Genomic DNA, 23,375 nt, shown 5'->3' on the forward strand with positions numbered 1-23,375 from the left:
ATTCACTAGAATGATTCCAGGAATGAGAGGGTTAACATATGAGGAACGTTTGTCCGCTCTTGGACTGTATTCCTTGGAGTTTAGAAGAATGAGGGGAGACCTCATAGAAACATTTCGAATGTTGAAAGGCATGGACAGAGTGGATGTGGCAAAGTTGTTTCCCATGATGGGGGTGTCTAGTACAAGAGGGCATGACTTAAGGATTGAAAGGCGCCCATTCAGAACAGAGATGCAAAGAAATTTTTTTAGCCAGAGGGTGGTGAATCTATGGAATTTGTTGCCACGGGTGGCAGTGGAGGCCAAGTCATTGGGTGTATTTAAGGCAGAGATTGATAGGTACCTGAGTAGCCAGGGCATCAAAGGTTATGGTGAGAAGGTGGGAGAGTGGGACTAAATGGGAGAATGGACCAGCTCATGATAAAATGGCGAAGCAGACTCGATGGGCCAAATGGCTGACTTCTGCTCCTTTGTCTTATGGTCTAAAGCCTCAGTATTATATCCTTGCTTTAATATTCTTCGGCTTGAAAAAAGCATTGGCTCTGGGTAAGTTGATTGTGTAAGTTCCCTTTTTTCTTACTGTGCCAGGGGTACTTCAATTCAATTCAATTCAGAAAAACTTCATTGTCATTCTAACCGTACATCAGCCCTGCAGGGCAGAATGAGACAACGTTTCCCAGGAGCAGTGCAATCATAACATAACAAACGCAACACTAAATAATAAACATAACAATAAATAGTAAAACACAACAGCCACATGTCAGTTAAATCAGTTATAAGTGTCCAGTGCAAGTTAAAACTGTCCAAAGCAGAGTCAGGTAGAGCAGCTATTCAGCAGTCTGACTGCCTGTGGGAGGAAGCTTAGTGTAGTTTAAACGGTTGTGTGTTCTTCATGCCGGATGTAGGAGTGCTGGGAGAAGTGGGAGCTACATTTACACGAAGTGCATCCGGTTGCAGCTCCTTGAGGACCGTGTTGGGGATCTGGAACAGCAGCTGGATGACCTTTGGCTTGTACGGGAGAGTGAAGAGAGAAATTAGATATCTAGGCAGAAAGCTGAGAAGCAGAACCTCCAGGGTAGTAATTTCTGGATTGCCACCTGTGCCACGCACCGGTGAGGGTAGAAACAGGATGACTTGGCAGAGACTCAGGATAGGACGGATGGTGAAACAACAAGATAGCATGCAGTCAGACGGTCAGGAAGGGCAGGCAGATGATAGGACAAAATTGCAGCCAGCAGGGTGAGTATCAGAGCATTAGGGGTGCAGAATCAAAAAGCGTAGCAAAGACAGTACTCAAAGTGTTATATCTCAATGCACAGAGTATAAGAATTAAGGTGAATGATCTTGTTGCACTATTACAAATTGCAAGGTATGATGTTGTGGCCATCACTGAATTGTGGCTGAAGGATGGTTGTAGTTGGGAGCTGAATGTCCAAGCTTACACGTTGTATCGGAGGGATAGGAAGGTAGGCAGTGGGGGTGGTGTGGCTCTGCTGGTAAAGAATGGCATCAAATCAGTAAAAAGATGTGACATAGGATTGGAGGATGTTGAATTCTTGTGGGTTGGGCTAAGGAACTGCAAGGGTAAAAGGACCCCGATGGCAGTTATATACAGGCCTTCAAACAGTAGCTGGGATGTGGACTACAGGTTACAATGGGAAATAGAAAAGGTGTGACAAAAGGGCAATGTTATGATAGACATTCAAGATTTTAACATGCAGATCAATTGGGAACATCAGGTTGGAAATGGATCTCAAGGGAGTGAATTTGTTGAATGCCCATGAGATGGTTTTCAAGAGCAGTCCTGTCATTGAGCCTACTAGGGGATCCGCTATACTGGATTGGGTGTTATGTAATGAACCGGAGATGATTAGGGAGCTTAAGGTAAAGGAAACCTTAGGAGGCAGTGATCACAATATGATTGAATCCAATTTAAGATTTGATGGGGGCAGAAAGCAAAGTTTGACAGAAAGCAGTATTTCAGTGGAGTAAGGGAAACTACAGAGGTATGAGAAAGGACTTGGCCAAAGTAAATTGGAATGAGATGCTGGCAGGAATGACCAAAAAATGAGGAAGGTGCAGGATAGAAGTATTCTAAAAACAAAGAAACACTCAAATGGCAAAATAGTACAACTGTGGCTGACAAAGGAAGCCAAAGCTAATGTAAATACTAAAAAGAGGGTATACAACAAAGCAAATTTTAGTGTGTAGATAGAGGAATGGGAAGTTTTTAAGCACCCACAGAAAGCAAGTAAAAGAATAATTAGGGAGGAAAAGATGAAATATGAAAGCAAGCCAGCAAACCATATCTAGGTGAATAGAAAAAGATTTTTCAAGTATATAAAAAATAAAAGAGAGATAACGGTGGATATGGAACCACTAGAAAACGAGGCTGGAGAAATAATAATGGGGGACAAAGAAATGGCAAATGAACTAAATGATTATTCTGCATCAGTCTTCACTGTGGAAGACACTGGCAGTGTGCCAGATGTTGAAGGGTGTGAGGGGAGAGGAGTGAGTGCAGTTAATATTACAAGGTGCTCAAAAAGCTGAAAGGTCTGAAAGGACATAAGTCATACCGGCCGGGTGAATTGCACCCTAGGATTCTGAAAGAGGTAGCGTTAGGGATTCTGGAGGCGTTACTAGTGATCTTTCAAAAATCATTCGACTCTGGCATGGTGCCAGAGGGCTGAAATATTGCAAAGGTCACTCCACTCTTTAAGAAGGGAGGAAGGCAGCAGAAAGGAAATTATAGAACAGTTAGCCTGACCTCAGTGGTTGGGAAGATGTTGGAGTCAATTGTTAAGGATGAGGTTATGGAGTAGTTGGTGACACAGGACAAGATAGGACAAAGTCAGCACAGTTTCCTTAAGGGGAAATCTTGCCTGATGAACCTGTTGGAATTCTTTGAGGAGATTACAAGTAGGATAGATAAAGGGGAGGCTGTGGATGTTAAGGCCTTTGATAAGATGCCACACAAGGCTGCTTACCAAGTTAAGAACCCATGGTATTACAGGAAAGTTACTGGAATAGTTAGAGTTTTGCTGATTGGCAGCAGGCAAAAAAGGATCCTTTCAAAAACAAGAGAAAATCTGCAGATGCTGGAAATCCAAGCAACACACACACAGAATGCTGGAGGAACTCAGCAGGCAGGCAGAATCTGTGGAAAAGAGTACAGTCGACGTTTTGGGCTGAGACCCTTCAGCAGGACTGGTGAAAAGAAGATGAGTAGAGTAAAAAGATGGGGGAGGAGAGAGAAAAACACAAGGTGATAGGTGAAACTGGGAGGAGGGTTAAAGAGCTAGGAAGTTGATTGGTGAATGAGATACAGGGCTGGAGAAAGGGGGAATCTAATAGTAGAGGAAAGAAGGCCATGGAAGAAAGAAAAGAGGGGAGGAGTACCAGAGGGAGGTGGTAGGCAAGGAGATAAAGCGAGAGAGGGAAAAGGGGATGCGGAATGGTGAAGGGGTGGGACCATTACCAGAGATTCGAGAAATCAATGTTCATGCCATCAGGTTGGAGGCTATGCTGACGGAATATAAGGTGTTTTTCCTTCAACCTGAGTGTGGCCTCATTGTGACAGTAGAGGAGGCCATGGACTGATATGATGGGACGGAAAAGGGGAATTAAAACAGGTGGCCCCTAGGAGATCACACTTTTTCTGGTGGTTGGATCGTAGGCGCTCGGCGAAGTGGTCTACCAATCTCTGTCAGGACTCACCAATATATAGGAAGCCACACCCAGAGCACCGGACACAGTATATCACCCCAACAGGCTCACAGGTGAAGTGTTGCCTCACCTGGAAGGACTGTTTGGGGCGCTGAATGGTAGTGAGGGAGGAGGTGTAGGGGCAGGTGTAGCACTTGCTCCACTTGCAAGGATAAGTGCCAGGAGGGAGATCAGTGGGGAGGGATGAATAGACAAGGGAGTCATGTAGGGAGCGATCCTTGTGGAAAGCAGAAAGTGAGGGTGAGGGAAAGATGTGCTTGGTAGTGGGATCCCGTTGGAGATGAGAAAGCTGTGGAGAATTATGTGCTGCACGTGGAGGCTGGTGGGGTGGTCGGTGAGGATGAGAGGAACCCTATCCCTAAAGGGGGGCTCTCAGAGAAGCATTCTGAATGTTAAAAGGGCTGAACAGATTAGATATGGCAAAGTTATTTCCCATGGTAGGGAAGTCTAGGACAAGAGGGCACAACTTCAGGATTGAAGGACGCCATTTAGAACAGAGATGCGGAGAAATTACTTTAGTCAGAAGGTGGTAAATCTGTGTTGCCAAAAGTGGTTGTGGAGACCAAGTCATTGGGTGCATTTAAGGCAGAGATAGATAGGTTCTTGATTAGCCAGGGCATTAAAGGGTATGGGGAGAAGGCAGGGGACTGGGGATGACTGGAAGAATTGGATCGGCCATGATTGAATGGTGGAGCAGACTCAATGGGCTGAATGGCCTACTTCTGCTCCTATATCTTATGGTCTTTTCTGGTTGGCTACCAGTGAGTAGTGGTGTTCCGCAGTGGTCGGTGTTGGGACTGCTTCTTTTTATGTTGTATATCAATGATTTAGATGATGGAATAGTTGGCTTTGTTGCCAAGTTTGCAGATGACATAAAGATTGGTGGAGGGGCAGATAGTGTTGAGGAAACAGGAAGGCTGCTGAAGGACTTTGATAGATTAGGAGAATGGGCAAGAAAGTGGCAAATGAAACACAATGTTATAAAATGCATGGTCATGCACTTTGGTAGAAGAAATAAACGTGCAGACTATTTTCTAAATGGGGAGAAAATTAAAAAATCTGAGATGCAAAGGGACTTGGGAGTCCTTGGGCAGAACACTCTGAAGGTTGACTTGCAGGTTGAGTCGGTGGTGAGGAAGGCAAATGCCATGTTAGCATTCATTTCAAGAGGTCTAGAATACAAGAGCAGGGATGTGATGCTGAGGCTTTATAAGGCACTGGTGAGGCCTCACCTTGAGTATTGTAAACAGCTTTGGGCTCCTCACCTAAGAAAAGATGTGCTGGCATTGGGGAATATTCAGAGGAAGTTCACAAGTATGATTAGGGGAATGAAAGGGTTATATGAAGTACAGTTGATGGCTCTGGGACTGTACTCGCTGGACTTTAGAAGGATGAGGGGGATCTCACTGAGTCCATTCAAGTGCTGAAAGGCCTAGACAGAGTAGATGTGGAAAGGATGTTTCCCATGGTTGAGGAGTCTAGGATAAGAGGGCCCAGCCTCAGGATAGAGGTGCCTCTATTTAAAATAGAGATGCAGAGAAATTTCTTGAGCCAGAGGGTGGCGAATTTGTGGAATTTATGACCATAGGCAGCTGTGGAGGCCAGGTCGTTGGGTGCACTTAAGACGAAGATTGATAGGTTCTTGATTGGATACGGTATCAAAGTTTATGCAGAGAAGGCCAGGTAGTGGGGCTGATGAGGGTGAAGACAAAAGGATCAGGCATGATGAAATGGCGGAGCAGACTCGATGGGCCAAATGGCCTAATTCTGCTCCTATGTCTATGGTGTTACGCTCTTATATTCTAGTCCTCTCAAAATCAGTGCTAACATTATATTTGCCTTCCTTACCACTGACTCAACCTGCAAATTAACCTTGAGGGAATCCTACATGAGGACTCCCAAGTCCCTTTACATTTCCGATTTTTGAATTTTCTCTCTGCTTAGAAAATATCCTACATCTTTATTCCTTCTACTAAAATACATGACAACACACTTCCTTACACTATATTCCATCTGCCACTTCTTTGCTCATTCTCCCAATCTGTCTAAGACTTCTGCAGACTCCTTGTTTCTTCAATGCTACCTATCCCCCTACTCATGTTCAAACTTGGCCACTGTACCATATAGCCTACGATGTAATAAGGGACTACCTTACGTTTTAGTAACAGGTCATTGAATGCGCTACTAGGCATGTACTGATCTGTGCATGTGTGCCGAGTCCAGATTATGCCAGTAAAGAACCATGAAACTTAGCTCCTGTCTCCAGCATTTTTATTAATAGCATTGTTGTGTAACCAGGCCACAAACACAACAAATTGGCGATGAGGTTAATGAACCTACATTTTATCAGAATGCCGTGTTTTAATTGATAACGACACTCAGAAGAAGAGCACAAGGAACGAGCCAACGAGTAGGAGAAGGAGGCAGAGCGAGGCCGCGAGTCTGAAAGGAAGTGGGAGCACAGCCGGGGTCGGGAACGTCGGGAGACCAAGAGACACAGTCGGAGCCGCAGCACGTCCAGCCGAGACCACAGCCGGCGCTGACCCCCAGGGGCTGAGGGTCTGCCTGCCCCAGAAGGGAGATAAAAAGGAGTGACACACATACATCTAGATGGAGTGCACTCATGGCGCTAGCAAAAAGGACACGCAATTCAAAAAGGAAAATAAGGGGAAAAGGGGGCTAAATTAACATAACAAAGATGGTGATGATTGGAACCATTACAGCATTTGACAGTGGCATTGAAGACTGGGTAACTTACATTGAAAGAGTGGAGTTATATTGTGAGGCTAACAGCGTTAATGATGAAAAGAAAGCTAGCGTCTTACTCAGTATTATGGGAGCAAAAACATACAGGCTGCTACGGAGCTTGTTAACCCCTGAAAAGCCAGCTGACAAAACGTTCAAGCAAATAGTAGACACTCTCCAATGGCATTTAAACCCCAAACCACTGGTCATTGATGAAAGATTTAAACTTCACAAACAGAATCAGTGCAAAAATGAAAGCATTTCTGAATATTGTGCTGAATTGTGCAAATTATCCGAATGTTGTCAATTTGGAGCTGGTCTATCGAATGCATTGAGGGACAGGTTAGTGTGTGGCAAGCACTGTGAAACCACACAGAAGAAGCTCCTGGGTGAAAAAGACCTTGCATTAGAGAAGGCGCTGAACATTGCAATATCAACGGAAACAGCAGCACGGAGTGCTTCAGAGATACAACAATCTCTGGAATATGCGATGAATAAAATGCCACTGAACAGCAATGAAAGAAAGAAATGTTACTGTTGTGGAATGCGTCACATGACCCTGATGACCACTGGGTTAAAGTCAAAGAATGCAGAAACTGTGGCAAACAGGGCCACACTGGCAGAGTATGCAAAGCTAATAAACAGCAGGAAAAGGACAAAATACAGAGAAACAAGAAACCCCAGAAAGGAAAACACTACAATGTACACAAAATGGAAGAAAGCAGTTCTCATGAAAATGACTCAGAGAAAAGTGAATTGTCTTGTCTGCAACTTCACAGCGTGAAAGAGACAGATGATCGAAGAGTAATAAGGATCACTCCACAAGTGGCAGTCGTGAGACTGAAAATGGAGTTGGACACAGACTCAGCTTTAACAGTGATCTCTGTACACGACTACAAATGACTATTTTCTCACAAACCTCTGAAACTAACTAAACTACTGCTAAAGACTTACACAGGACAGAAAGTGCGTCCCAAAGGTAAAATTAAAGTGACAGTGACCTACGGAGACAAAAAACAGCAGCTGAACCTGTAGGTACTGAAAAATGGAAGACCACCTTTGCTGGGACGGGAATGGCTCAGGAAAATCCAGTTGAATTGGCACACCATCAAGGCACTAGATGTGTCAACAGCGGTGGGCAGCTCGGCGGGGAAGATGTCCGCAGCTCTCCTCTCACCCATTGTTGACTATTACAACGATGAGGAAGAGCTATACAGTGTCGATGATGAGGATGAACGCAGTATCTGTGGGCACAACTTGGATGAAAATACAGAGGATGCAAGAGAGACAGATATTGCCAATAAGCAGGATGATGAAGACTACCTGGAAGTAAAAGAGTAGATGTACCAGGAGAAATTGACATCTCTCAAAAGACAGCTACAGCATTTACAGGAAGGCACTTTGCAGGAGTATCAGAAAAGGATAAAGAAACTAGATCAGCAATACAAGGAAAGAATACGAAATACAGAGCTTTTTCTGCAACTGGAGACAGAACAAGTGGAAAGGAATTGTATTAAAGAGAAGAAAGCAGCAGTGAAGGAATTTGAAGATAAAAGGATTGAGTTAGAAGAAAAGAAAAAAAGATGATTGAGAGTGAGAGGCTAACAATGGAACTCACAGGAGATTCTATGGAGGTAAAGCCAATAATGACTAGGAAACTAAGGAGGAGACCTAATGACCCTGTTCCAATTATAGACAAAAGACGAAAACCTGCACCTGCACAGTTAAATTACTTGTAACAGATGAACAGATACTGGAAGATCTGCGAACTCTCAATAAGCTTAGATCTCCAAAAAGACCAGCATCTCCGTCTCCTCCTGAGCATCTTCCCAGCACTCCTGCTGAATCACCAGCACAAAGATATGAAGCATGAATAGAAGATGGAAAGTTGTATTATGATAAGAGATGGTATCATAAAGGTCAGGCTACCTATTTGGAATCTAAGGAGAATACGAAGATTGGCTGTGTAATTAGCTCAGTTGGAACAAATGAGGTATGGGTAGGGAAGACAAGTGACAGCACAAAGGTGCGTATATATTTAGGACAGCTGCACAGAGGAGTCTTCTTATATGAAGGCAATCTGCTGCCTAGAACTCTTAGCAAGTTGGAGGTGCACATCTTCTTAACTCCCTATGCTCAGAGGTCAACTTTTCGTTACTTTTATATGGAAATCTGTATTAAAACAAACAAGTTTATTGACAGACGTTACCCGGAGAGGCAGAGAAGACCCCCCCCCCGAGACTTGAGTTATAAGTGGGTCTTAGACCAAAAGTAAAAAAAAAATGCTGGTCACAATTTGATATTATTATGTTACTTCGTTATGATTTGATATTATTAAGTTACTAAGTAAACAAATGGTAGGCGTTTGTATGTTAAGGGTAAACATATTTGTTTAGCATAGTGTCCCAGTAAAAAAAAGTTGATACACTATTAAAATAAAAGGGAAGGAGTGTACCGTATAGCCTACAGTATAATAAGGGACTACTTTATGTTTTAGTAACACATCGTTGAATGCACTATTAGGCACATATTGAGCATGCGCTATTAGGCGCGTATTGATCTGTACGTGTATGCCAAGTCCGGATTATGCCAGTAAGGAACCATGAAATTTAGCTCCCGTCTCCAGCATTTTTATTAGTAGCATTGCTGTGTAACCAGGCCACATGCACAACAGCCACAAAGCCATTAATTCTGCCATCCAGTTCATAGACATATACGAGGGGTGATTGATAAGTTCATGGCCTAAGGTAGAAGGAGTCAGTTTTAGAAAACCTAGCACATTTACTTTACAACATAGTCCCCTCCTACATGTACACACTTAGTCCAGCGGTCATGGAGCATACGGATCTTGGACCTCCAGAAAGTGCCCACAGCAGGGGTGATTTATAAGTTTGTGGCTGAAGGTAGAAGGAGATGAGTTATACGGCTCTCGTTACATGCATCTGCAGTTCAACTCTTTGAGTGATTATGCAGAAAGATTGAAGTTAATAACTCATCTCCTTCTACCTTAGGCCACAAACTTATCAATCACCCCTTGTATAGTGTAAAGAAGCTGTCCCAAAACCAACCCCTACAGAACACCACCAGTCACCAGCAGCCAGTCTGAAAAGACTCCCTTCATTCCAACTCTTTGCCGCCTGCCCAAAAGCCAATCTCCTATCCGTGCGAGTATCTTTCCTGTAACACCAGGGGCTCTTATGTTGTTAAGCAGCCTCAGTGTGGCGCCTTTTCAAAAAGACTCCAGGAAGTCTTTGGGGAGGGTGCAAAAGAGGTTTCCCAGGATGCTGCCTGGATCAGGGGCTATGTCGTTTGGCGGGAGTTTGGACAAATTGCTTGCATTCTCTGGAACTGCGGAGGCTGGGGTGGGGCGGGGGGGGGGGACCCGACAGAGGTTGATAAAATTATGAGAGGTATACTTGGTATGGACAGACAATATCTTTCCCCCCCAGGGTCAAATTACCAACGAATGCATTTAAGCTAAGAAAGGAAAAGTTCAAAGATGATGTGTGGGGAAGTTTTTCTTTCGACAGAGAGTGGTGGGTACTTGGAATGCCCAGATACAACAAAGGCATTTAGAAGTTCCTTGATAGGCACATGAACTTGTCAATTGTGGACGGATATAGACATCATGTAGACAGAATAAATTATGTTCGTGAGGTGATTTAGGAGGCAGCAGAGTGGATAGTTTAAGGCTTTACAATGCCAACTGTGAGTTGGGGGTTCCATTCACACCGCTATCTGTAACTAGTCTGTACGTTCTCCCCAGGACTGTGTGGCATTCCTCCGGACGCTCCAGTATCCTCCCACATTCCAAAGACCAACCAGTCAGGGTTAGTGAGCTGTGGGCATGCTCTGTCAACACTGGAAGTGTGACGACAGTTCACTAATTTAATCAGTTCAGCCCAACATTGTGAGCCAAAGGGCCTGTTCCTGTTCTATACAGTTCAATGTTCTGCATTCGCCCTTTGGCCCACTCCTCGCAATCTGAACCAAATTTAATATTGCATTTTAATATACTTATTTAATAACAGGTATAATAATATTATTATTTAGAGACTGCATGTGCTATCGTAACTGTATGTGCTGTGTGTGACTGTATGGACTATGATTTGCACCTTGGCCCGAGAGGAATACTGTTTCATTTAGCTGTGTCCCTGTGTGTGGTTGAATGACAATCAAACATGAACTTTCAATGGCACATGTGAAATTTGTTGTTGCAATACATTTCAATACATAAAAAGCTATAAGTTGCAATAAGGTACATTTTTTAGCATATCTGGTCCGTGCCAAACCATTTAAACAGCCTACTCCCATCGACCTGCTCGGGACCATATCCCTACCATCCATGAACCTATCCAAACTTCTCTTAAATGTTGAAATTGAGCTTGCATAGGCCACTTGTGCTGGCAGCTCATTCTAAATTCTCACCCTCTACGTGAAGTTTCCCCTCATGTTCTCCTTGAACTTTTCACCTTTGACCCCTAAGCCACAACCTCTGGTTGTCATCCCTCTCAACCTCAGTGGAAAAAGCCTGCTTGCATTTACCCTATCATTACCCCTCATAATTTTGTATACCTCTATCAAATCTCCTCTCTATCTTCTACGCTCCAAGGAATGAAGTCCGAAATGATAAACCTGATTCTGATATGGTCTCGTTTGTGGACTGATAGCGGGAAGGAGGGAGGGAGCAGGAAGCACCAGAGAGACATTCTATAATGATCAGTAAATCATAGAAACATAGAAAATAGGTGCAGGAGTAGGCCATTCGGCCCTTCGAGCCTGCACCGCCATTTATTATGATCATGGCTGATCATCCAACTCAGAACCCCGCCCCAGCCTTCCCTCCACACCCCCTGACCCCTGTAGCCACAAGGGCCATATCTAACTCCCTCTTAAACATAGCCAATGAACTGGCCTCAACTGTTTCCTGTGGCAGAGAATTCCACAGATTCACCACCCTCTGTGTGAAGAAGTTTTTCATAATCTCGGTCCTAAAAGGCTTCCCCTCTATCCTCAAACTGTGACCCCTCGTTCTGGACCTCCCCAACATCGGGAACAATCTTCCTGCATCTAGCCTGTCCAATCCCTTTAGGATCTTATACGTTTCAATCAGATCCCCCCTCAATCTTCTAAATTCCAACGAGTACAAGCCCAGTTCATCCAGTCTTTCTTCATATGAAAGTCCTGCCATCCCAGGAATCAATCTGGTGAACCTTCTTTGTACTCCCTCTATGGCAAAGATGTCTTTCCTCAGATTAGGGGACCAAAACTGCACACAATAAATCAATTGTTTAGAATCAAATGATCTTGCCTGGTGCTGCCTCAGGGCTGGTGCCACATCCCACCCCTGGCACTCCTCATACACATCCCGTGGCACTCCACCCCACCACTCCCAACATACTTCGCTCCTGTCAGATTTACAGACTCGCTCTCTGCTCCATGTTGACCAATGCAAAAGGCTTAGCACCCTAGCTACACGAGTGCCTATAGTCTGTTCAGAAATCTGAGGGTGGGGAGGAAGAAGCTGTTCCCAAAGCTTTAATTCTGGCTCCTGTGCCTCCTCGTTGATGGTAGCAATGAGAAGAGGGTACGTCCTGAATGGTGGGGTCCTCGATGATAGACGCTGCCTTATTGATTCACCACTCCTTGAAGAATGTCCTGGATACTGGAGACTAGTGCCCATGATGGAGCTGGCTGAGTTTACAACTCTCTGCAGCTTTTTCCAATCCTGTTCAGTGTCCCCTCCATGATATCTGCTCTTACTTCTCCCCAAAGGACCCACATCGAGCAACTTACCACCAGTCGGTGATGAATATTTCCTCCTGGGCACTCTCCAGAGCATCTGCCACGTCCTCAAAGTAGTTTTTGGCGTTGACGTACCTTTGTGAGGAGGGAGATGGGCAGGGTTATTGAGGGCTCCAGACCGAGGGGTTCCGGTTCCCAATCCCCCCTACCCACTGGGAACTGGATCAGCAGGTGCGTAACGTGGGGGCGCAGTGGACAGGTGTCAAGGGGGAGAGAACCGGAGGGGTGGAGAGGGAGAGAAACACACACAATAACTGCTGGAGAAACTCAGCAGGTCAGGCAGCATCTACGGAGGGGGAAAAACAGACCATGTTCTGGGCCAAGACCCTTCATCTTGACTGGAAAGGAAAGAGGGAAGATGCCAGAATAAGGTGCGGTAAGGGTGATAGGAGAGACCGGACGAGGGGGAGACCAGTGAGGGAGGGGGGGGATGAAGTTATTAGCTGGGATGTGATAGGCTGAAGGAGGAAAAACCTTATAGGAAAGGATAGTGGACCATGGGAAAAGGGGAAGCAGAGGAATGTGATGGTAAGAGGGTAAGAGGGATCCAGAATGGGAATGGTAAAAGGGAGAAGAGAGAAAAGGGAGAAGAGAGAAAAGGGAGAAATTACTAGAAGTTGGAGAAATCGATGTTCGTCCCATCAGGTTCGAGGCTACCCCAGATGGACTATTGCCCCTCCACCTGGAGAGTGAGTCATCGTGAAGCAGAGGAGGCCATGGCCTGACATGTCAGAATGGGAAGGGGAAGTAGATTTACGATGAGTTGCCATCAGGAGACCTGGCTGACGTGACAGACAGAGTGACGGTGCCCGACAAAGCAGACCCCCAGTCTACGCCAGGCCCCACCGATGTGGGGGAGGATTCAGTGAAAGCACCGAATACAGTAGGCAACCCCAACAGGCTCAGGGGTGAGGAGTTGCCTCACCTGAGGACTATCTGTAGCCCTGAATGGAGGTAAGGGAGGAGTGTTGTAGTGTAGGAAGGAGGCCGGTGAGGGGGAGGGGAAGGAGAGAGGGAGGAGGGAGGAGGGGAGAGGGAGAGTGGGGGGGGAGAGAGGAAGAGGGGGGAGAGGTGAGAGAGAGGGGAGAGGGGGGAGAGGGGGTAGGGGAGAGACGAGGAAGTGGGAGAAAAGGAAGTGGGAGAGGGAGGGTGTGAGGGGGTGGGTGCCAGGGGGAGGAGGCGAGGGGGGGAGGCAGCAAGATGGGGGAGGCGACAAGAGGGGTAGGGGAGAGTGGGAGAGGGATGAGGGAATAGAGTGGAGGGGAGAAAGAGGAAGGGGGAGTGAGGGGAGAGAGGGGAGTGGGGGAAAGGTGAAGCACGTGAATTGTTTCAGGGGCTGCACAGAGGGAAGAGGGGGCAGGTGAGGATGTAGTGCTTTTGTGCAGTGGGCAATGCTTCTGCCTTACAGTTAAAAACATCCTCCACCACTCTCTGTATGGAAATGGCATATTCTCCCTGTGGACTGTGTGGGCTTCCCTCGAGTCTCCGGTTTCCTCCCAGACCCAACAACATGTGTGGTGGGTGGGTTAGTCAGCCACTGGTATGTTGGTGAGGGGAAGAATCTGGTAGTGGGGTGAGGAATATTGATGTGAAGATGAGTGAGAGAATGTGGTTGCGATTTAAATGAGGAGTAAATTCAGAAATCAGGGAGGCAAAAGGACTTGGGTGTCCTTGTGCCAGATTCCTTCAAGATTAACTTGCAGTTTGAATCAGTGGTGAGGAAGGTAATTGCAATGTTTGCTTTCATTTCGATAAGACTAGAGTTAAGAGCAAGGATGTAATGCTGAGGCTTTATAAGGCACTGGTCGGATCACACTTGGACTATTGTGAGCTGCTTTGGGCCCCTTATCTAAGAAAAGATGTACTGGCATTGGAGGGGGTCCAGAAGAGGCTGACGAGAATCAAGTCAAGTCACTTTTCATTGCCATTTCGACCATAACTGCTGGTACAGTAACAGTAAAAGCAAGACAACGTCTTTCAGGACCATGGTGCTACGTGAACAATACAAAAACTACACTGAACTACGTAAAACAACACAAAAACTACACTAGACTACAGAGCTACCCAGGACTGCATAAAGTGCACAAAACAGTGCAGGCATTACAATAAATAATAAACAAGACAACAGGCACAGTAGAGGGCAGTAGGTTGGTGTCAGTCCAGGCTCTGGGTATCGAGGAGTCTAATGGCTTGGGGGAAGAAACTGTTACATAGTCTGGTCGTGAGAGCCCGAATGCTTCGGTGCCTTTTGCCAGATGGCAGGAGGGAGAAGAGTTTGTATGAGGGGTGTGTGGGGTCCTTCATAATGCTGTTTGCTTTACGGATGCAGCGTGTGGTGTAAATGTCTGTGATGGTGGGAAGAGAGACCCCGATGATCTTCTCAGCTGACCTCACTATCCGCTGCAGGGTCTTGCGATCCGAGATGGTGCAATTTCCGAACCAGGCAATGATGCAGCTGCTCAGGATGTTCTCAATACAACCTCTGTAGAATGTGGTGAGGATGGGGGGTGGGAGATGGACTTCTCTCAGCCTTAGCAGAAAGTAGAGACGCTGCTGGGCTTTCTTTGCTATGGAACTGGTGTTGAGGGACCAGGTGAGATTCTCCACCAGGTGAACACCAAGAAATTTGGTGCTCTTAACGATCTTGACAGAGGAGTTGTCTATCCCAGGAATGAAAGGGATAACATATGAGAAGCGTTTGATGGCTCTGAAAGAGTTAACATATGAGGAGCTCTGGGCCTGCACTCAATGGAGTTTAGAAGAATGAGGGGGGATCACATTGAAATCTATCAAATATTGAAAGGCCTAGTGGATGTGGAGAGGATGCTTCCTGTAGTCGGGGAGTCTATGACCAGAGGGCACAGCCTCAGACTAGAGGGACGTCCCTTTACAGCAGGGATGAGGAGGAACTGCTTTAGCCAGGGGGTGGTGAATCTGTGGAATTGATCGCCACAGATGGCTGTGGAGGCCAAATCATTGAAATATTTAAAGTGGAGAGGTTCTAGATGAATAAGGGCATGCAAGGTTACACAGGGAAATCAGGAGAATGGGGTTTGAGAGAGAGAATAAATCAGCCATGATGGAATGGTAGAGCAAACTCGATGGGCCGCATGGCCTAATTCTGTTCCTTTTTCTTATATGCTTCTGGGTTGAAGGGAAAGAAGAAGGAGTGGAAGGAACTGATTCCTGGGATTGTTCCTGCCGGATCTAGCATGAAGCTGACAGGCCGAAATTGTTCCTTCAGGTTCAGTCGCAGTACCAGAGGAGGCGGTAAATCTGGGAGAGGGGACCGGGAGAGTGGAGGGACGTGTCAGAGGAGGTGGTGAATCTGGGAGAGGGGACCAGGAGAGTGGAGGGACGTGTCAGAGGAGGTGGTGAATCTGAGAGAGGGGACCAGGAGAGTGGAGGGACGTGTCAGAGGAGGTGGTGAATCTGGGAGGGGGGACAGGGAGAGTGGAGGGATGTACCAGAGGAGGCGTTCCACTGAGGAGAGGGGACAGGGAGAGTGGAGGGATGTTAAGGAGCGTATGTCGCATGCTCTGGGTTTAACTGTTGCTGTGCTGATACGAATGCTGAGCCCCCCGGGCAGTGGGCTGGGCCTTATATCGGTCAATGTCAGACAGCACACTCACCATTTGGACAAAATTCCTTCGTCCACAGAGGCGAAGGATGTGAATCGTTGGTCCTTCAGGAAGACGGCAGCATGCACACGCATGAACTCCTCGATCTCCTGACCCCACCACCGAGCGTGGCGGTAACTGTTGCATTTGATGATCAGGGTTCTGTAGTAAAGATGGAAAGCATGCATCCTCAGAACCACTACTCAGGCAGTGTGACCCACCCACACAAAGACCCTCCCACAGTGTCACACACCCACACAAATACCCCTCCCACAGTGTGACCCACCCACACAAAGACCCTCCCACAGTGTCACACACCCACACAAATACCCCTCCCACAGTGTGACCCACCCACACAAAGACCCTCCCACAGTGAGACACACCCACACAAAGACCCCTCCCACAGTGTGACCCTCCCACACAAAGACCACTCCCACAGTGTGACCCACCCACACAAATACCCCTCCCACAGTGAGACACACCCACACAAAGACCCCTCCCACAGTGTGACCCACCCACACAAAGACTACTCCCACAGTGTCACACACTCACAAAGACCCTCCCGCAGTGTGACCCACCCACACAAAGACCCACCCACTGTGCGACCCTCCCACAGTGTGACCCACCCACACAAAGACCCCTCCCACAGTGTGACCCTCCTGCAGTGTCACCCTCCCACACAAAGACCCCTCCCACAGTGTGACCCTCCTGCAGTGTGACCCTCCCACAGTGTGACCCACTCACACAAAGACCCTCCCACAGTGTGACCCACCCACACAAATACCCCTCCCACAGTGTGACCCACCCACACAAAGACCCTCCCACAGTGAGACACACCCACACAAAAAACCCTCCCACAGTGTGACCCTCCCACACAAAGACCACTCCCACAGTGTGACCCACCCACACAAATACCCCTCCCACAGTGAGACACACCCACAGTGTGACCCTCCCACAGTGTGACCCACCCACACAAAGACTACTCCCACAGTGTCACACACTCACACAAAGACCCTCCCGCAGTGTGACCCACCCACACAAAGACCCACCCACTGTGAGACCCTCCCACAGTGTGACCCACCCACACAAAGACCCCTCCCACAGTGTGACCCTCCTGCAGTGTCACCCTCCCACACAAAGACCCCTCCCACAGTGTGACCCTCCTGCAGTGTGACCCTCCCACAGTGTGACCCACCCACACAAAGACCCTCCACAGTGTGACCCACCCACACAAATACCCCTCCCACAGTGTCACACACCTACACAAAGACCCTCCCACAGTGTGACCCACCCACACAAAGACCCTCCCACAGTGTCACACACCCACACAAAGACCCTCCCACAGTGTGACCCACCCACAGTGTGACCCACCCACACAAAGACCCCTCCCACAGTGTGACCCTCTCACACGAAGGCCCTCCCACAGTGTCACACACCCACACAAAGACCCTCCCACAGTGTGACCCACCCACACAAAGACCCTCCCACAGTGTGACCCACCCACACAAAGACCCACTCACAGTGTGACCCACCCACACAAAGACCCTCCCACAGTGTCACACACCCACAGAAAGACCCTCCCACAGTGTGACCCACCCACACAAAGACCCTCCCACAGTGTCACACACCCACACAAAGACCCCTGACAGTGTGACTCTCCCACACAAAGACCCTCCCACAGTGTGACCCACCCACACAAAGACCCTCCCACAGTGTCACACACCCACACAAAGACCCTCCCGCAATGTGACCCACCCACACAAAGACCCTCCCACAGTGTCACACACTCACACAAAGACCCTCCCGCAATGTGACCCACCCACACAAAGACCCTCCCACAGTGTCACACACCCACACAAAGACCCTCCCACAGTGTGACCCACCCACACAAAGACCCTCCCACAGTGTCACACACCCACACAAAGACCCCTGACAGTGTGACTCTCCCACACAAAGACCCTCCCACAGTGTGACCCACCCACACAAAGACCCTCCCACAGTGTCACACACCCACACAAAGACCCTCCCGCAATGTGACCCACCCACACAAAGACCCTCCCACAGTGTCACACACTCACACAAAGACCCTCCCACAGTGTGACCCACCCACACAAAGACCCTCCCACAGTGTCACACACTCACACAAAGACCCTCCCGCAATGTGACCCACCCACACAAAGACCCACCCACCGTGCGACCCTCCCGCACTGGGGTCTCCCCGGTACCACTCCTCCCACACTGGAGGCTCCCTCAGTATCACTCCTCTCACACTGGAAGCTCCCTCGGTACCACTCCTCCCTCAGTACCACTCCTCCAGCAGTGGGGGGGGGGGCAGGTTTATTGAATACCACTGCTGATGATTGCGCCTTGAAACTCAACATTAACTATTAACTTTTCATAGATTACCTCAGCAAGAGTGTCATTACTGTCTGATCATTACTTCCTGTTTACCAATGATTCCCTGGTAACCTATCGTCAGAATTAAATAGTCCTCGGATATTAACATTTCCAGGCTCAGTTACAATAGAGATGTCTCTTCCGGTAAATATATTGCTGCTACCTCACCATCTGTCTAATTCCTTGGCAAGTAAATAACAGAGGTTAAAGATTGTTCGGATTCTCCCTAATCTGTCTCACATGGTAAACACGTACACAGGCCTATCTCAGTAATGACCACCGCTTCTTCATAACTCAACAGGAGCTTGCCAGGCAGTCTGCGATGTTCAAATGCACAGGACTCACTGCCGCCGTCAAGCAGCAAGTCTAGGAGGAGAGCTCATCGAGTCAGAGTCACGCAGAACAGAACTGACACAAACAAAATGCTGGAGAAACTCAACAGGCCGGGCAACATCTATGGAGAGGAATAAACAATCGATGTTTCAGGCCGAGACCTTCATCAGAACTGGAAAGGAACAGGGAAGAAGCCAGAATCAGGTGTAGAGGAGGACACGCTGGAAGATGGTAGGTGAGACCAGTTGAGTGGGGGAGGGGAATGAAGTGAGAAGCTGGGAGGTGAAAGGTGAAAAGGGCACAGGGCAGAAGGTGCAATCTGATAGGAGAGTAGGCCACAAGGGAAAGGGAAGGACAAGAGGCCCCTGTTAGGCAGGTGAGAAGAGAAGAGGTAAAACCAAAAGACTACAAGATACAAGAGCAGGATTTGGCCATTTGGCCCATCGAGTCCGTTTTATTTCATTATGGCTGATCCATATTCTTCTCAGTCCCAATTTCCTGCCTTCTCTCTGTAATACTTCATACTTTTTTAATCACAGACCCATCAAGGTCTGCTCTAAGTACACCCAATGACTTGGCCCACACAGCCACCTGTGGCAACAAATTCCTCCTCATCTCCACTCTGAATGGATGTTCATCTGTTCTGAGGTTGTGATAAGAGGGGAACCAATGGAAAAAGGGGGAAGGGGATGGATGAAAAATTACTGGGTTGGATAATTGATGCTCATGCCATCAGGTTGGAGGCAGGATACGAGATGTTGCTCCTCCAGCCTGAGGGTGGCAGTCACGATGAGGCTGTGGGCTCCACAGATGCTGCCTGACCTGCTGAGTCCCTCCAGCATTGTGTGTGTGTGTGTTGCTCTGGATCTTCCGTATCTGTGTTTCAGAAATAGGCCGTCCAGCCTAAATCCTACTTGCCAGCCAAGATGTTCATCTGAACAAATCCTATTTATCTGGTTTTGTCCCATATCATTCTGGTTGGAATTTGAATTACTGTATTATTGTCACGTGTACTGAGACACAGTGAAAAGCTCGCCTTGTACGCAGTTCATATAGATCAGATCATGACACAGTGCGCGGAGGTAAAACAAGGTAAAACAATAACAGAAAGTAGAATAAAGTGTAACAGCTGCAGACAGAGTGCAGTGCAGGCAGGCAGTAAGGAGAAAGATCACAATGAGATAGATTGTGAGGTCATCCATTAGTCTTGCGAGACCATGGATCTGCGCCTGGAAAGTCTTCACTCTCCAGGGCGCAGACCTGGGCAAGGTTGTATGGAAGACCAGCAGTTGCCCATGCTGCAAGTCTCCCCTCTCCATGACACCAATGTTGTACAAGGGAAGGGCATTAGGACCCATACAGCTTGGCACCAGTGTCGTCGCAGAGCAATGTGTGGTTAAGTGCCTTGCTCAAGGACACAACACGTTGCCTCGGCTGGGGCTCGAACTCACGACCTTCAGGTAGCTAGTCCAATGCCTTAACCACTTGGCCACGTGACCACACTTGTGAGGTCAAAGGTCCATCTTACTATACAAGGTAAGGAGAAAAGATAGGGTAAATGCAAGCTGGTGTTTTCCACTGAGGTTGGGTGAGACTACAACTAAAGGTCATGGGTTAATGGTGAAAAATGAAATCTTTAAGGGGAGCATGAGGGGAAACTTCTTCACTCAGAGGGTGGTGAGAGCAAGCTGCCAGCACAAGTGGTGCATGCGAGCTCGATTTCAACGCTTAAGATACATTTGGATAGGTATGCGGATGGGAGGGTTATGGAGGGCCATGGATTAGATGGGCCGAAGGGCCTGCTTCTGTTTTGTAATGTTCTATCATGCTATGACTGTCGAAGAGTATCTTTTTGTATCTTTACCATCCATTTAGTTGGATGAAGTTTCAGTTTCTGAGCTGTATCAATATTGTTTGATCGTTATGTATCGTATCATATGACATAACTAGGACTTGTGATATGCACCAGTTGCTTGCAACCCAGGTTAAAAAAACCCAAATACGTCAAGTTACAAAGCTCCACCTGTGGAACGATGAAGATGAGGTTTACTGAATTTAAACCAAAGAGAACTTGGAAAAAAAAGCTATGTGAGAACAAGGCATGGCCGACTAGGCATGGACAAGGGTCTGAAATGCTTTAAACTAATTAAGATAAACACTATTAAAAGTAGAATTAGTAGTTAGTTTCTCCAACCTACTTATCAGAAATCCTCAGGGTGAAACCCCTGGAGGAGAGACGATATCGAAAAATAGATTTATTGAAGCTACGGCTATAATGACATCAGCTACAGTAAGACGATGTCGGCAGAGAGTGGTGTCCAAGATCTCTCCTGTTAATCGGGAATTAGTTCTGTTAAAACATACCCAGGGACTTGGTCAGGTTGTTGTTTTGTTTCACCCTGAGGATTTCCGATAAGTAGGGTGGAGAAACTAACTATTAATTCCACATTTAATAGTTTTTATCTTTAGTTAGTTTCTAATAGCTTGCTGTGTTTTGTGAATCAACCTTTCGTGGATGACCCACTATTTCATCCAATGAATCTAGAAACAAGGTGGTGAGCCACCCAACATCGAAGAGCCAGCACGAGAACAAAACGTTTCCAGATGGAGAGGGTTTAATACAGTTGGATGTATAATTTTATTTCTCATTTGAAGGATCTGAATTTGATTTTCTGGAATAACCGATTATTATTGCAAAGACTTTGATAAGTGACTGAATGAGATTTACTTCGTTTAAAAGTTGTGATTTGAATTTGTAGACCTAATGACCTGAATTGAACGGAAGTTAGCCACAATACGTAAAAATAGGAATTCAATTAGTTCCCTAACTAACTAGGGATAAATAGAAAGGCAAATGTTAATCTGTAAACCTTTAAATTGGGAATAGCACTAGATCTAATTAGTTAGAGAAATTAGAGTAATAAAGGTTATTCTAATGAATCTCATTAATTCAAACTCAAAAGGAATTTGTATTTTGTTGATATCTGAGATTTGGAACCCAAAACAGAATGTTGGAATTTTGAATTGTTCTTACTCATGAAAATATTTTGTATATACTGCTATTTTTTATAAACAAAACTTACCTCCAGAAGTGTGTGTTTTCTATTCACTGCCTCCTTCTGATAGCTAGAGCTTCTGATGGCCTGCTAACACCTAGTGTAGTACTATGTAATGTGATTTTCTCATAAAGCAGTTCACACGAGATAAGACAAGCGGGTGTTATATGCTCATAGGACAAACCAGCACCTGCTCGCATGGCTTCACGTGACCCTATCCAGGAGGGCTAAGCAGGTGCTACACCTTGCCCAAGGGGACCTGCAGTCTAGCAGAGGGAAGGAGCGCCTTACACTTCCTTTGGTAGAGACCCATCTCCACCCTGACATCCCACTTCCCATGTCTTTTAAGTGCCAAGGCATGACTTCACCCGGCTTCCTAACCAACATATGCCCGTCAGCTAACACCAATCACTGGGGGAGCTCACGTGCTCCTCCGGAGTGCTGGAATATTTAGCATCTAGTTAGAGAGAGTATGGAATGTTTCCTCTTTAATCTAGAGATACAGTATGGTAACAGGCTCTTTCGGCCTAACGAGCCTGGGCTGCCCAATCATAGCTGTGTGAAAAATTAACCGACTAACCTGTACATCTTTGGACTGTGGGAGGAAACCAGAGCACCCGGAGGAAACCCACGCGGTCAGAGGAAGAACATACCAACTCCTGACAGGCAGCGACAGGAACTGAACGCGGGCCCCTGGCACTGCAAGGCAATAGGCTAACCACTACACTACGGTGCCATCCTACCTGTGCCTCAGCGTTCACGCGCGACGGTAGCAATGCGGTCAGCGCGACGGTAATACAGTTAGGGGCATCAGAGCTCCGAGTTCAATTCCGACATCTTCTGCAAGGAGTCTATACATCCCCCCCGTGGGGTCTGTCCGGGTGCTATGGTTTACTCTCACAGCCCATGACGTATTGGTTAGTTGGTTAATTGGTCATTGTAAATTGTCCTGTGATTAGGCTGGGATTAAATTGGGGGTCTCTGGGCGGTGCCTCCTGCAGTTGGTGAGCCCCTAGGTCGTGTATTAACAGTGTCAGCCTGGAGTGGGCACCGCAGGTTACCAAGGTCACAAAGGAGGCAAACTGCACACCAGAGGAACAGCAACAATGTGAGGAAATAATATTAAACTTGGTTTGACCACACTTGCGGCATTAAGCTGAGTCTCTGTGAACAGGATGTGGAAATTCTGGGAAACATGCAGAGAAGCAGAAGACCACGAGCAGGAAAACTTCCTTGTTGGAACAGACCAGGTCTCCCTTCTTCTGAGAACACAGATTTCAATCGGTACATGAACAGGAGAGGCAGGGAGAGCTCAGCTCTGGGTGCGGGTCGATGGGGACCAGCCAGATGAATAGTTCAGCATGGATTAAACGGGCTGAAGGACCTGTACTGTGTTGCGGTGCTCTGACTATGACTAATCTACAAGGCTGAGAGGTGATCTAGTGCAGATCGTGAAGGGTTCTACAACATGGTAATGTTCTATGTTCAAACCATGAGGTGTGTCAACCTTTTAACCAACCCTTCCCTCCCACATAACCCTCCATTTTTATCATCAATGTGCCCATCTAAAAATCTCTGAAATGCCCCTAAAATGCCTACCTCTACCACCACCCTGTTCCACACACCCACTGCTCTCTGTGCAAAAATGATAACTCTGACTTCCCCCGAAACTTCCCTCCAAACACCTTAAAAT

General features: G+C 47.0%; 1 protein-coding gene across 3 annotated transcripts in view; it reads right to left on the bottom strand.

Moving 5' to 3' along the window:
- Positions 1 to 23,375, bottom strand: part of LOC134345106 (phospholipase D1-like) — a 265,323-nt gene that overhangs the window by 104,203 nt on the left and 137,745 nt on the right. For all 3 annotated transcript variants that reach the window (XM_063045276.1, XM_063045277.1, XM_063045275.1), the window contains exons 10-11: positions 15,909 to 16,058; positions 12,268 to 12,351 (exon numbers count right to left, since the gene is read on the bottom strand). In XM_063045276.1, coding sequence (XP_062901346.1) covers positions 12,268 to 12,351; positions 15,909 to 16,058 — 234 coding nt within the window. The remainder of the gene's footprint in view (positions 1 to 12,267; positions 12,352 to 15,908; positions 16,059 to 23,375) is intronic.

The sequence above is a fragment of the Mobula hypostoma genome, chromosome 4, assembly GCF_963921235.1.
Source record: "Mobula hypostoma chromosome 4, sMobHyp1.1, whole genome shotgun sequence".
In the NCBI taxonomy this organism is placed as follows: Eukaryota; Metazoa; Chordata; class Chondrichthyes; order Myliobatiformes; family Myliobatidae; genus Mobula; species Mobula hypostoma.